This window comes from Prosopis cineraria, unplaced genomic scaffold (genome assembly GCF_029017545.1).
Source record: "Prosopis cineraria cultivar Desert tree isolate PC_DT_omini unplaced genomic scaffold, ASM2901754v1 PC12, whole genome shotgun sequence".
NCBI lineage: Eukaryota > Viridiplantae > Streptophyta > Magnoliopsida > Fabales > Fabaceae > Prosopis > Prosopis cineraria.
In genome coordinates this window covers 39,472,981-39,488,278 of record NW_026555343.1, presented here as the reverse complement: position 1 = coordinate 39,488,278, position 15,298 = coordinate 39,472,981, and the positions used below count along the sequence as shown (strand labels likewise).

The 15,298-nt window shown below is 35.7% G+C and overlaps 1 protein-coding gene across 1 annotated transcript in view; it reads right to left on the bottom strand.

The window, feature by feature from the left end:
* Positions 1 to 432: 432 nt before the first annotated feature.
* Positions 433 to 15,298, bottom strand: part of LOC129288465 (midasin) — a 40,672-nt gene continuing 25,806 nt past the window's right edge. The window contains 31 exon segments of the mRNA XM_054925055.1: positions 433 to 674; positions 1,053 to 1,181; positions 1,267 to 1,365; positions 1,459 to 1,638; positions 1,717 to 1,998; positions 2,103 to 3,845; positions 3,940 to 4,146; positions 4,303 to 4,446; positions 4,525 to 4,830; positions 4,977 to 5,201; positions 5,284 to 5,442; positions 5,529 to 5,747; positions 6,150 to 6,395; positions 6,506 to 6,738; positions 6,827 to 6,939; positions 7,022 to 7,182; positions 8,749 to 8,905; positions 9,003 to 9,071; positions 9,613 to 9,726; positions 9,818 to 9,879; positions 11,220 to 11,332; positions 11,414 to 11,489; positions 11,920 to 12,078; positions 12,227 to 12,357; positions 12,460 to 12,541; positions 13,123 to 13,245; positions 13,361 to 13,585; positions 13,690 to 13,791; positions 13,878 to 14,066; positions 14,145 to 14,324; positions 15,146 to 15,295. Of these exon segments, the coding sequence (XP_054781030.1) occupies positions 642 to 674; positions 1,053 to 1,181; positions 1,267 to 1,365; positions 1,459 to 1,638; positions 1,717 to 1,998; positions 2,103 to 3,845; positions 3,940 to 4,146; positions 4,303 to 4,446; positions 4,525 to 4,830; positions 4,977 to 5,201; positions 5,284 to 5,442; positions 5,529 to 5,747; positions 6,150 to 6,395; positions 6,506 to 6,738; positions 6,827 to 6,939; positions 7,022 to 7,182; positions 8,749 to 8,905; positions 9,003 to 9,071; positions 9,613 to 9,726; positions 9,818 to 9,879; positions 11,220 to 11,332; positions 11,414 to 11,489; positions 11,920 to 12,078; positions 12,227 to 12,357; positions 12,460 to 12,541; positions 13,123 to 13,245; positions 13,361 to 13,585; positions 13,690 to 13,791; positions 13,878 to 14,066; positions 14,145 to 14,324; positions 15,146 to 15,295 (6,411 nt within the window). The 3' untranslated portion in view covers positions 433 to 641.

Genomic DNA, 15,298 nt, shown 5'->3' with positions numbered 1-15,298 from the left:
ATAGTCATACATATAACAGTCCTTAAGCCTTTCTAAGTTCAACATTCACCTACGCATAATCATAATAGTATATCATTTGGAACATTTTCACATTATCTTCCTTAATATACATACATACATATATATATATATATACACACACACATACTTGAAATAACATTTATTAATACTATTATGATTATGGACAAGTATACATGTATATGGACAACAGTCGTTTGAAATATATGAATGTAAATTATTTTTCCCTCAATTAAAAAACTATACATGTACAATAATAGGCATATATTATACTTCACCAACCATAAACATAAGAAAAGTCGATTATTTCTAATCAAATGTATCAAGATATATTGTCAGCTGCGTATTATAGTATACACAATTAATTACGAAAATTTTGCTAAATCAAATAATAAAAACAATAGAACTTGGACATTGAAAATAATCGTCACTATATTGAATTTTTTGTCAATGCTACACAAATAGCAAGGAAAAACAATGCTTCTTGCCTTCTTCCCATACTTGTTCAACCCGTATCATTTCTTTTAAAATTTTCCTTTTACATTTACAGCAAACAAAATTTCGCATCTAAGCATTTTTTCACATCTGAAAAGCCTGTGTTCTTGCCAAGTCTTCAAGCAATCTCATCCCATTGAATTCTGAACAAGCTCCATCCACTGAAAAAGGTCAACAAATTGAAAATGATTAACGAAACAAAAGGTGACAACAAATATCAGTCCTTAATTTGTTGATAACAATAACTGCTCTTTAATTTCACTTTCGTTTCTATTCAAGTGTTTATCACACGACATTTTTAATGAAAATATGGCAAATAGATAAACACATACTTTTACAAAAAGAATTACACTCATACATCAAGCTTTCATTGAAAACCCTTCAATTTTATCTATTTTTCCTATTTCCATTGGGTTGAGTCAGGAAGTTTGGTTCAAATTTGTTGAAATGCAATTTAAATCATGAATCAGAATGTTAATTTTTACAACAACAACAGATTGAATCATAAAATTCAGAGATGGTTAAGAAAATATCATTACCTGTCTAAGTAAGTTTGCAAGAGTCCGGGGCAGAGCTTCAATGTTTCTCAGAACAATATAATAAGGAAAGGGAAAGGAATCCATATACTTTGAAAGCTTCATTTTCCCATTCCGATCAAAAGATGCTTCCTACAGTTCAGAATCAGAAGTCATAATGTGAAAACTGAAGTGATCTATACTCTTGCAAAAATCACTCAGCCAAACGAAAAAATACCGTGCGGTCCATAATTGAGTCATGAGAATTATCCAGAAGCAAGAAAACGACCATTCGATTTCCCATTGAGAGATCTCGAATACAGCGCTTCAAATTATCCTGGAATTAGATGGATTAAAATTTACAACCAGCAATGGAGGAAGGTAGCATAAAAAATTAGTTGGAAATGCATAAAAACTTTATATCAATTACCTTCTCATGAAATTGACCATCTGAAATGATCAAAACAAGCTGTTGTAGAGGATTATGCCCAGATGGAAGTCGTGCTTTAGCAATCGCAGAATTGAGCTTGTTAGTCAAAAACTTCAACAGATCAACAACTGGCTCATGGATAATTGTATTCTCTTGCTCAAATGTTAAATTAGAAATCATCTGCATCCAGAATAATAACAAACAATTAGATCTTTTTGTTGATATACATAATAACATTAAGACTGTCAATCCACAAACCTTAATTCCAGCCTCTCCTGTGAAGGGCTTGTCAAAATCATGGAGTAATTTTATATTTCCTTTCGTTCCAAAACTTGCAATTGCCAGGCTCCCTATTTCCAGTTGAGAAATGGCACGACATACTGTAACCAAGGCTTCAATAGCAATATCTCCGCAGCAACTCTCTGACATACTACTTGAGTCATCAACCGCAATAACAACTTGATAATCACGTTTGTTGGGTCGAGTCCTCCTCAACCATATCTTATCTTTACGATAATGACTCGCTATGAATGGAATCACCTGGGTTTTTTTAATTAAAAATAAGAAAGATAAATAAATTACTTCTTTCAAGCAATCATTATCTTTAACAATATACAAAAGTAATTAAAGAATATCAAATATACCTTCTTCATGTTGATCCTTTTTCCGGTTCTAAAATCCCCTTGAAGTTTACTTGCAAGGGTGGGCTCCATAACAAGGCGCAGTTGTTCTGACAACTCCTGAGACAATTTTGTTGTCTTAAGTTCATATCTTCTCCAAAGGGCAGTAGCTTTATCTTTCACATCAGTGGGAACATCCTGAGCATCATGGGCTTTACCAAAATCATTGTCGTCCACAGATAGTTGGCTTAGTTTATGTATATCTTCACTGAAGTATGATTTCTTGAGAGAGATCAGATCATCTGAATGCTTTTCTAAATAAACATCTTCCGTAACATTTGTTTTCACTGGTCCTTCATCACGTGACTTCTCTGAACCGGAGACATTTAAATGCTCCCTTTTCTCATTTTTTGGGATTGAAGTAGAATTAATTATAGACTGCATGTCAGAACTCTGCTTCTCAAACTTCAATTCTTCATCTTTTTCCGCATTATGAAATTCTTGATCAAGTTTATTAAAATCAATGTTTCTGTCTGTCTGATCTGATGTAGCAGGCCCCATAGCCTGAGCTGTCCCCTTTTCAACCTCAGAGACAAAACCATACTCCTCAGCATTTTCATCCTCCATTTCACCTGGTTTCTCTGTGTTATCTGCAGGAAGATCACAAGGTACTTCAACTCTTTTTTTCCACTCCTCAAGTGCATCACCTAAATTTCGATATGGGTTGGGTAGCGGTAGCCTTTCTTGAACATGTGAGTGTTCATTCTGTGGAAAATTAGACTTAGCTTGATTTTCAGTGAATCCCCCAGTATTTGATGAGTCTGATATCTTAAGATCCAACTTAGTCATACTACTAGAAGGCAAGCCTCCTAAGAGAGTAGGGTTGTCAAAGCTCTGATTGCTGTTTGACCAATTTGCTTCAGCTGCAGCTATATTTTCAGAAGATGCCTGTGAATCAATATTGGCCTGTGATGCTAGTTCAAGAGGGGCCACTTGCTCATTAACCAAGTCAGAGGATCCTGGTTCAGATATATTTTTCTTCTCATCCATGAAATTAGTCTCAGCATTTTCTTCATGGTCTCCACCTAGATTATCCTCTTCCGAGCTAACACCAACATCAGTATGGGCATCCTCCATGATTTCATCAGGTGGAAATGTCTCCTCATCATGCTTCATATCTTGGTTTGCATCTTCATCTGATTCATCTTGCTCCCCACGATCTCCCTCTTCCATAAATTCCTCCTCCGCCATCCTATCCATATCAATATCCGTGTCCATATCGGAGGTTTGCTCCAACTCACTAGGCTGCATTCTATTAGGATCATCAACTGCTGCTTCTTTCTCCAGATTGACCGCATCTGTGGTTTGCTCATCACCAATGTCATCTGGGCTTCCAATTTCATTACTCTGATCATCAAGTTTATCAAAATCAGCTTTCCCATGTTCATCAATCACAAGGTCATCCTTGGCTCTAACCTCCCTACTGCTTCTATCTCTATCCCTAATTGACGGTCCAGGTTCATGTTTTTCGTTTGTATCATTGAGAGCTTCATCTTCATTCTTATCCCAAGCTCTTTCCCCAACTGCATCACTGTTAGGTCCAGTGGGCCCCATTTCAGACTCTAGCTGCTCATTCTCAGCATCTGTACTTTCATCTTCTCCTGAATCCTCGCTGATGCTGTAAGCATCAGCTTGAAAATCCTGCTCCATCTCAATCCCCCTATCATCCTTACCAGGCAACTCACTGGAGTCACCTTGACTATCACTCTGCCATAGAATCAAAATTAGTAAAACATGATACAAAGATAATAGACAACAATATTATCAAATCATGCCAAGTGAAAAAAGATCTAATTCAGACCTGTCCACGAGTTCCCAGCAGCTGATCTTCATCAGTGATCTGATCACTGACATCTTTCGATCCAATACCCTCCCCCATACCTGTCCCAGTTGCATTTTCTGATGTATTGACGGTTCCATCATCCTCCAGGTTTTCAGTTGAATTTCCATAACCTTTTGAATATAACGAAGCTAAAACATTTGCAAGCACACGAGTTGTCACTGATACCTGCCACCCACAACAGACAGCACCTCAGTCCCACTAAATTTAGAAACAAGTAACTCTGCAATAAAAAATGCTTAAGTTTTGAAATCAAATTACACAAGATACATGACATCAAAAAAACTACAAATATAAATCGAGGAGACTGAGTATTAAGCTTACGGATTTGTGCATGGCTAGGAAGTTTTTCAAGAGCTCATCACCAAAATTCAATATGAGATCCATTAAAATATATAGATCTCTCGTATGGTTCCCAAGTGTATAAGAACTGTAAATTTCATTGTCAGAACAATTCACTGGCTTCTCCTACACAAAAAATAATCACCACTTTAGTCATCTAACAATAAAAGAATCTCAAATAACATGAAACTGAACAGAACTTACACCAAAAGTGATTGTCTTGAAAACAAAATCACATAGTACGTCTAATCTGAGATCCGCTACAAAGTCAACAAATAGCAATTTCCATGAAGTTATATTGATGGACTCTTCAGCCACCATGATGGTGCTCGAAGAACATAATTTCTCAATTACTTCTTCAATATGTGCATATGTAGAGTTAAGGATTTCATCAAATCCAGCATTTGGCACTGCAGAGTTCCTCTTGCAATAGCTGCCCACTTCAGATAAATCTCCTAGCACATAATTGACCTTTAATGCAGAGGTAAACTCTTCCTCAACTAATATTGCCTGCAGAGGACGCAAAGAAGTTAAACCACGTGTTCCAATCTGAATTACTAAGGTTTATTACTGCTATGTCAGAAGCGATTTGTGCTTAGATAAGAAAGACAAGTTACACATCAAGATTCAGCAGACGGATGGAGAGACAATATCACCTTTTCAATTATTTCTCGAAAACGATCATTCAAAATTTCTCTCACTGAACTTCTATCCAGATCTTTCTCCTGTGACCCTAGCAAGTGCTCCTTAAAATCTTTTATAGCATTGAAATTTTCAGAGACTGACCGTTCCAATTCCTCAGTAACAAAGCAAGAATGTGAGGTAGAAGTCACTAGAGTGATGGCTTTTGTTCCCCCAATAAGGTAATAATCTAATGATTCCTGTAAGTAAGTCTCCATAAATAGAATGCAATAGGAAATAGTACTAATTTAAAGCACATGACAACCAAGACAGGGTATGCACCTTGGAACGACTGAACAGAGGTAAAAACTTTTCTATGGAAGCAATCATGTGATTGACTGAAGGTCTGACACTTTCACAAGTGCTTAAGTGGCTTTTTTCATATGTCCTTAGCAAAAGTAATTCTTCTTGTAATGTAGCACACAGACTATCAAAAATTTGCTGCAAGGTCAAGCAAGATCACATTGAAATCCGAATGAGTCACAAGAATCAACATGTCCAAATGGCATTGTAAAGAGAACAGTTACCTTTTGTTGCCACATGCATTTAAAGGCAGCGAGCTGCTTTGGAATAAAGCACTCATAAACAGTGCTGTTATCATTGGAGGTGGACAATGAACACAACTTCTTCAAAGTAGATACGCATTCTCTCAAGCGTTTCAACTGCTGATCAAAACCATTGGCAGCAGCAAGTTGGTTCTGTTGCACTTGAACCAGCTGGTTGAGGAAAGAACCTGACCTGTCAACCTGCCAAAAATTATTCAGATATAAGAGGCAAAGTTGAAGAAACTACTCATGATTCAGAAGGCACAGAACAACGATGGGTCCTCACCCCTCCCTTCTTCCAATACCATCATCACAGTGCATAGGCAAGGCAATGCAGTAAGGTGACCCAGTCCAATATTGCATATCATAATGCAAGGGCCATTCAATGAAGTGGGGATGAAAAATTCACAAACTAAATTACAAAAGAAAGCCCACCCCAAAAAAAAAAAGAAGAAGAAGAAGGCGGCTGCACAAGGTAGGGTTTATTCCATGACTTGTAAAGAAAAAACAGCTAAAAATAAATAATGCAACCTTAGCGTTTATTCTTTGGACTCCAATTTAAGCCAGTAAGTAGTAGGCAATAAAATTAACATTCATATTTACCTGTTCACGTGTTATATCTTTGTGAGGATTGAGGCAAATCTGCTGTAAACGAAGCACAGACACAACACTCTTAAAGTAAAGTTCAATGGCTGATTTCCACTCCATAACAGAGCTTTCTTCAAGTACATTGTTTTTCTGAACCCCAGCTGCAGTTTCTGAGGTTGCACAAGGTAGTTTACTATTTGTCAGCAACAAGTGTTGCAAGTCACTAGAGTGCTGAAGGAACCACCAAGGCTTATGATGACCCTGTATAAATAATCACAAAGCAGAGAAAAAATAAGAAAAATGAAAGTTATGGCATATCTGAATAGAACCAAATCAGGTCATTCATAAATCCAGACAATTAAGTTTCACACCTCCGAATATGCAGTCTTGTGTCGTGACAAACCACCACTCTCTAAAAGCGTAAGAAGTGCAGACAAAGCCCTTCTCTTGCCTCGACTCTTGCTTTCTTCCTTCCAAAGGTGACCGCACTCCACTGCTGTTACATATATATTCTCAATCATATCCCAAATTGTTCTCCATCTTTCCGCATAAAACAGATTTGCATGCTGGGAACCAGTACAAGGTCTAAATATACTTCCAGAATCTACAAGGACAATCAAATCCGTAACACCACCAACACAACCAACAAAGCAAAGAGAAAGCAAAAAGGCAAAGAAGGGGAAAAACAAAACCTTCAAAATTCTTCCAATGTGGAGATAAAATGTCAAATAGTTCTTTTTTCTTAACCTGAAACTTCTGCAAAACACTATCTAATTTTTTGCTGCATTCTCCAAACCATATAGACCTGCATCATAAAAGACATGTCAGCAAACTCAGAACTGCAAAACACTAAACAATAGAGGATGCAAAATCAGCAGTGAGATAACCTGTTCTCATCACTGAAATATGTCAAATCACAATCAATACTGAACGAGCCCTTGTTCCATACATCAGAGATGAGCTTATGACCATGAAAAGATGGACTGTTTGCTCTCTTAAGTGAAGCTTCTTGGTTAAGGAACATCAGCACAGGTTCTTGCAGAATATCCTTCAATAAGAAAAAGGAAAGATCAGAAGAATTCAGTGATGTTAGCCAAGGTGCGCGACAAAGAAAACCAGTTCCTTTGAAAACATTGTGCCACTTTAGAGCAATGCCTGCCACCACTTTAGGCACATAAATGCCTTACAACTAGTAATGGACTTAAATATGCATTTGATGAATAAATAATTGATTTTAACATATGGAAGGAAAAAAAGTTCAGAAATGCTCCATGAAGCAAGGAAAGAAGAAGGGGGAAAACATTATAGAAAGAGAGAACTATAGCTCAATAGAGCTGCATATCCAAAAAAACAGGTCGTTCCTGAAAATAACATTGGTTTAATGCTCAAAGGATCCAGAAGACTAAATCTAAGCCATAACAGTTTCTAATGATCTAATATAGGGAAAACACTGACTAAAAGCCCTAGCACCTATATGCTGAAGTCAAACACTCCAAATTCTACGACAAATTTAGTATCCATTCCTCCTCCCCATAAGAATTTCAAACTGAACAGAATCAATACAACCATAGGTAGGTGGGCAAACCCTTTGATCAGGCCAAAGAGAGTGATGACAAAGGTGTTTGCCTTAGCACCTAAGGCACTAGGACAAGGAACTATTCATGGTCAGTACCTCCCACATCATGAGAGGCACAGCATTCAAAATGGCATCGCAAGGAGAGTTCTTTTGGAACTTTTTCCATCGTTCCAAGTGTGCACCTTAGCCACCTCTATTTGTGCAAATAACTCATAATCCCAATCCAACACTATAATCTATTAAAAAAAAAAATTGGTAATATGAGAAACAAGAAACTATAATTACCAACACAGCCATATTAGAAATTTAAGAGAAGAGTGTAAGAAATTATTTTTCATTTGAAACGATTACGTCCTTTTTTTTTTTCCAAATTCTTCTTGTTTATATAGCATTCTTCTTCTTCTTCTTCTTCTTCTTCTTCTTCTTCTTCTTCTTCTTCTTTTTGCATGAGTGTCTTACATCACTCAAGTGGGCATCTTTGAAGCGTCCAGTCAAGTACTTTAAAGTGCCTTTTGCCTTTAAGAGCCTATTCCAAAGCCACTAACCAAAGTCATAGCATTTCAGAAGAAGCATAAGAAAATTCAGGGATATCATGTCTTAGGTCTTCTATTCATCAGAACAAAGAAGGATGCTTCTGCATGACCAAAGATCAGCTGTTCAACTTAATGGTGCATCAGCTAGACCGTAAATTTAATAAAATTATAATATATAAATATTTACCAGAGCAGCAACAAAATCATAACAAGGAAAAAAACATAATCTTTTGAGAAGTTATCAAACCTACTCATTGACCCAAAAAAAACAGCTATTCAACAGACAAAAAATGTTAAAATGTAAAGCACTGCTTTTTGCAATACATCACAAACAGATATCAAATTAAGCTATCAATCTGGACAATTGAAATGAAAAGAAAAGCTAAATTGACTCAATTGTTCATTTATTGGCTGATAGTTTGGCCCTAAAATAAAACCATGGAAAATGGGGAATGCAGGAAAAAAATTGCATTTCAGCAAATGCAAACAACGGCTTTACACTTACAGTAAATTTTTGTACAAGTTTCCTAAGCTTCTGCCGACTCTTTTTCAAGTTCTCCATGGATAAATAACTCTTGGTGCAATCCCACCGACACAGTTTCACCAGTGCTTTTAGTTCAGCTACAATTTCTTTCTTACTCATGTCAATGTAGTTCATTACTCTGCAGTTACTCATATAATTACTCACCAACAGACATGTAATAAGGTCAAAGATAAAATACAAAATGCGGGAAATATATGAATAACAGAGTGACTCACATTGGTAAGAACTGGACATAAAATCCAAAAATATTGTACAAGTACTTGGAATGTTCCATCCACCCAGGACTGCACAGTTCACAGGTTAACAAAATCAGTAAGGAAAATTTTCGTAACAAGTTTACAAATATCAAACGTTCTTCTGCTACATAGGCCCATTAAGATATGTTGTGTCAGCCACTTGAACAAGTGGCTAGGAGTCTAAGCTTGGGTTAAAGGTCCCCAATCTGAACATCAACCGTCAAGCAGAAGAAGACAGGACACAAATGATATGAAAGGGGTGTTACACAAAAGTTATCAATTAGCCTCCATTGAAAGTATAAAAGGAAACTCAACGTCTGCTATAACATTCCTTTCTTGACTAGATTATCAGAAATCCTTTCATGCTTATTTTTTTAAAAAAATCTTGATTCTTGAGCTTCAGAAATTGTTGAGAGAAAAATAAAAGAAATGTATTTTGAAAAAGCCAATAAAACACTGGCCTGTCACCTCAAGTACAACCAACACTATATTTATACCATATACTTGGGTAGACAACCAGCACTGTTCTAAATTTCCTATGTTCTCATAACACTTTACAATAATGAACTGTTAAAACCAAAAATGATACCATGTGTTTTCTTTCAAGCTTGCACCAATATGATTTTGACCAAGGAAAGCAAAAAGAAGCTGAAGACGCTTTCGATATTCACCAATGCTGGACGTGTGAATGAAATCCTCCAGGCTGCAAGATTAAAAAGCAACTCAACAAAACATTTTCACAAAATGCAAAGGAAGAAACTTGTTAACAGATTGAATATGAATCTATCACATGCCTCTGAACTACTGATTGATCAGAAGAACTGGGTTGAAGAACTGAATACAGAGGAAACCACAGCTGCAACAAAAGAAAGAAAGGAAAGAAAGAAAGGAAAAATAAGCAATTCCCACAGACAAATAGGTAGAATGTTCTTTAAAAATAAGGGAATATTATCCCTGTGAATTGTAAATTTTGTTCCCAGTTCACAGAGATAAGCAAAGAATAGCTTCTATCACCATAAAAAGAAAACAAAACAAAAGAATATCGTAAGAGCAATGATAAAGAATAACTAAGACTCCAGAACAATAATAAACTCGGATTCCAGATAACATATACTTATTGATAGGGTTCTCGACAGCATGCGTATTTAAGAGAAAAACTATAACTTAAACATTTGCGTAGCATGGCATTATTTCAATACATCTCATAAAATAGACTCAAAATGTCATGAGTCTTAGATCCTTTTTCTAAAATTGATCTTGATAAAGAGTATTGCTGATCCAAGTGAAGAAACCAGAAGCACAAAAATGCATCTCGAATATTATGTATTTAGTATAGATTCAACATGCAGTAGTCCCCCAGCTTCCTACCAACAACAAGCAGTCTTATCTCACTAGGTAGGATTAACTACTTGGATTGAATGACAGGCACTCTATTATTAATCAAGCTTTTAGAAACATTGTTAACTAAAAAGTCTCATTTAACAACTTTCGACCAAGTTCAAGAAAAATTAAGGTATTTAACAAACTACAAAGTATAGATCATGTCAAGAAAAATAGCCAAGCAATGGCAACAGCATTGATAAATCAGCAAGAATACAATAAAAATAGCACACCACCACGTAACCATCACAATACAATCATTTGTAACTCTTTCATGCTGAGGTGATAATAAATTTCCATGGAAGTGCTTCCTCAGAGCAAGGGGTAGGAAGAGAATTGGATAAATATTCCCAAATCAGAACCACACATGATGCACATATCAAGAGAAAGAAGCTTGTCAGGAAAACAAAACATATCAAAAATCTTAATTCAATGCAGTCAAATTAAAAGACTTTATCTTCAAAGGAGATTTTGATCCTGAAAGAAATTATCAAGCAATTTCTTTCTTTCAAGAGTGGCTAAGAATTCAACCTCAAAATAAATTTTACTACACACCATGGAAGGATCAAGAAATCTAAGTGCTCCTAACTAAATAAGACAACAATTAGAATAAAATCAAGCAGAGAAGATCTTTTGGAATATAAAATGCCAGCAAGATGCACCAATATTTATTACCTAGTCACCCGCAAGCCTTTAATATCAATGGAACAACAGTAACTTAACCAATTTGATAATTGTAAATAACTCAGGCTAATAATAATAATAATAAGAGAATTGGAAATAACAGCAATAATCCGAAAGACAATTGCCACTTACTTTCCCAGCATTATTTTCGTACTGATGCATCACCTCATCAAGCAAAGCAGGCCAAGATTCCAGTTCCAACGTTTTCCATGAGGATAGAAGTTCAAAAACAGGCTCCAATTCACCTGTAATCCATTTAAAAAGAGATTATTAACACATAGGCATCAAATAACACACAGCAATAACAATCAAAAGAAATTTCATACGTGAAAAGCAGAATTTTGAGCCACTTTCTTGCATAGCTTGAGCCTTGTGCAGTAAGAACAGCAACCCTGAAAAAGTCTAAAAAAGAGAGACTATCATGGATAACCTTGCATATTATTACTTAAAACCAGCAAGCTTCTGGATGCAATTTTTCAAGGCACAAACTTTTAAATGGAAACAAATGCTAAAGTCAAAAAACAAAACGATGCTGGTAAAAATAAAAACAGAAGAAAGTTGAAAGGAGCTCATGGCATCTACTACTCTTGTAAGGAGCACATGGCATGAAATAATCACAAGACACATATTTTCTCTTCAATACAGACCAATGGGAAACTCATCTAAAACCTTTTTACAAGCATAGACCATTGAAGGACAGCTAGATGACAATTGCAAGAGAACCCCAGGGCATTAGAATTCAAGAGCGTTGACTTAATAGTTTTGTTTCAAAAAAAAAATGTAAATGAAACGTGCACTGGAAGTGATGTAGCTATGATTGTTACTGGATTACCTTTGCCAAAGGAGTCACTGAAGGAAGGCTCAAGAGCATGTCAATTATATCTGATATTTTCTGAATATCATGATCATGCAACTCATTAAGCGAGAAAATCCTCTGCTGGAAAGGAGCGAGTGCTTCCACCATTTTTGCCATCTCAGAAGCATATGAATCCTTGATCCCAGAAAAGAAATTAAGTAAATTTTCAAGCAAGGGTCAAGCAGGAATCAACCATAAAAAGAAAGGGGAAGAAAACCAAAAAAGAAAAAAGAAAAAAGGTAGAGGGGACCCAAAATATCAAATAAAACTTCGGTGGCAAAACCTTGTAAAAATTGTATCCCGCAGCAGATCTGTGGAATGAGAGGAACTTCCGCTCATAGTCCAAACAAAGATATAGTAAGTGCTCTGGCATGAGTTTAGCATCTAAACTGGACAAGAGTGGTGTCCGGGCACCTAAGGGAAGAAAACAAAGCAAAATGAAAATTGTGGCACAGACATAAGCTATTCTTGGAAGGAGCTCATAAGTATTTTCAGGAAGCAAACATTGATAATTACCTCTGATTAAATCAATACCCAGTGTGTACGAGTCACAGAAGGAAAGTAATCGATCCTCATCAGAAACTTCGAAAGTTCCAGGCTGAATAAAATAAAAAGTATCATATGACAATGCATGATAAAGAGTTTACCAATCCATTAAGGGGGGAAAAAATCAGACACCCACACAGAAAAAGTATCATTTCCTTGGTGCCTAGAACCAAACAATCAGATGCAGTTCAATAACAGTAATCGACATTCCAAACTTGGCCCGCCGGAGTGTAATGATAATGGAAATTATTTTGAATTGCAATTTTTTATAGAAAGTCTTTCAACAAGCAGAAAGCAAAACGAATCAAAACAAACATTACTAATTTGTTAATCTAGCAAAAATGCTAAACCAAAACACAAAATGCAAAGCTGACTGCAAGTTAGAACTGCCCTTCTTTTTTTGGCACAACAAATTTCAATTTCCCCTGGGTGTCAACTAAAAACTAACCAACCTACAACAATGCTAACCAAATCATCGTGAATTATTAAAATTCTGCTGAGCCACAACTCATGAAATCCTTGGAAAAAAATTTCAGCTTAGGACTAGCACTTAGGGTCGGAATCTTTTAAACCTAAATCGGCAAGTATATTCTATTTTCTAGTCTATGCTGACAAAAAGCCACTGGAACTCACAGTTTGGACAAGATCAGCAGATCCAAATAACTTATTGTGAATAAGAACCACACTGCTCAGGATAGACTCTTCCAGCTGCTTCCATTCTTCCACTAATGTTTCACATGCCTCAGAAGCTTCCATCTGATAGATGTACAGAGTTATTTTCATAAACCCAACAAGAATAGCATGAGGAGTGGGGGAGCTAAACAAATATTCACAAGAACACAAAACGTCAGACATTCATTTTGACTCTTACTTTGTCAATGGATATCTCTTCAGCAGAAAAATCTTTCCACTCTAAAAATGTTTCCGTTGCAAACGAATTTGACAAAGTCGATATGTCAACTTCAATAACACTCTCCATTTGAAAAACTCGAGGTTTAAACTTGTACTGTTTGGAATCAAAATCCCTTTCTGACTTCGCTTGAACTTTCACACTCATCCAAAGCCTGGCAAATTCGTCAAATATCTTCCCCAATAGCTGATGCATACAATATAATAAGTAAGCAAATAATTGTTTCTACCAATATGAATGAATTAATTGACATAAAAAATGAAAAAAATAAACAAGGAGAGGAACCTGACCAGATAGGATTCACAATCTAATATTTTTGAGTTTGCTACAGAATGTGCAATCTGAACAAGAATATTATGCCAGGCAGCAGCTCTATGGTGCATAGCAGAAACCTGCTTTTTATGATTCAGTTACCAACTTGAAAACGAGACAACTTGACTCTGTGCATTATAAAACACATATGGTTACAATTACAGACCTTCTTATAAGCTGCAATGCCACTGGAAAGAGTAACAAGCCTCTCCAGCATGCCTGTATCCACTGAATAAAAACCTATGCTGGAATCTAGTCTGTATGAAGGCAGCATGTCCAAACTACTATTGTACTTAACAGAAATCAATTTGCTCAAAGCACCACGAGGAAATCTCATAAGGTTGTAAATAGTTTCCTGGAGTGTAACCAATGTCAATCATCAAGTCAAAAGAAGAAAATAGATAAAGAAATACCAAATTCAGGGAAAAGATACCATGACAAAGTTATTGTTCTCCTGACCAACTCCACTCAGATATGCATTTTCCATAGCACTTGACAGAATCAATGACAACCCCAATTTCATCTCAAAAACAGCAACTTGGATTGGTTGAATTATATCGTTAAATGTACTATATTCGTCTGTCAATCGGTCAATGAAACAAGTTGCTGTTTCCTGAAATTCAAAATAGGAAATATATATATATAAATTGGACAGAATATACTTATATCACATATTGAATTTCATTAGGTTTCCACAGCAGGGTGTATGCATGGCTAAACAAAGAAAATCGATAGTTTCTGAAATGAAGAAATAGTGTCCTCATTCAATGCTTTTTTGTTACAATGAGATCTAAACCATCTAAATCTAATTTGGATAGTACAGATTTACAGTTTCAATTTTAATTTTTACAAGGCTAAATTTATCTTTTCTAAGAAAGTGAGAGTTTAAAAATTATCTTTATTTTAAATTCTGCATCTATCAAATTGAAAATACTAAAAATATAAGAATAAAAATAAAATAAATTGGAACCCTTCAAATTAAATTGAATGGCTCAGATTCATGATGAGCATGGAATGAGGTTTTGTAAATTTGAGAGGACCATCGCTTATCCTGCATAAAAGGAGGAAAGAAGAGAAATTGCGAAGACAGGATCATCAATCCAAGGGTCTCCAATCCCTTTGTAAATTTCTATTATGGATTTTCCCCTCAAAGCTGCCATGGGCTAAACACCAAAAAGATGGCATAAAAATGATCCTGTCCATGTCGTTCTGCTATAGAAATCCTAATTACTGTTTTATCTAACTTTAAGCAATATTACATTACATTATCTTTAATATGATGTAAATAACAAAGAAATTATAATGCTATCTTTCACTAAGCATTTTAAAGGAAACAATATTCAAAGCATTATTCATGTTATAGACTAAAAATGCAAATTTAATACTTTGGCTTCAATAATGAAGACATATATTAAACAGCCAAATTAGTTATACCTGCCAATTGCATGCCTGCTTGACAGCCAGTGGTAATTCTTCAGCCTCAGCACTTCTCACCATAGATTCCAATGACAAAATGAGTTTAAGAAAATCAGCACATTCATCCATTAACTCCATGTATTTCCAAGCTTCAGATCGGTACACAATCTA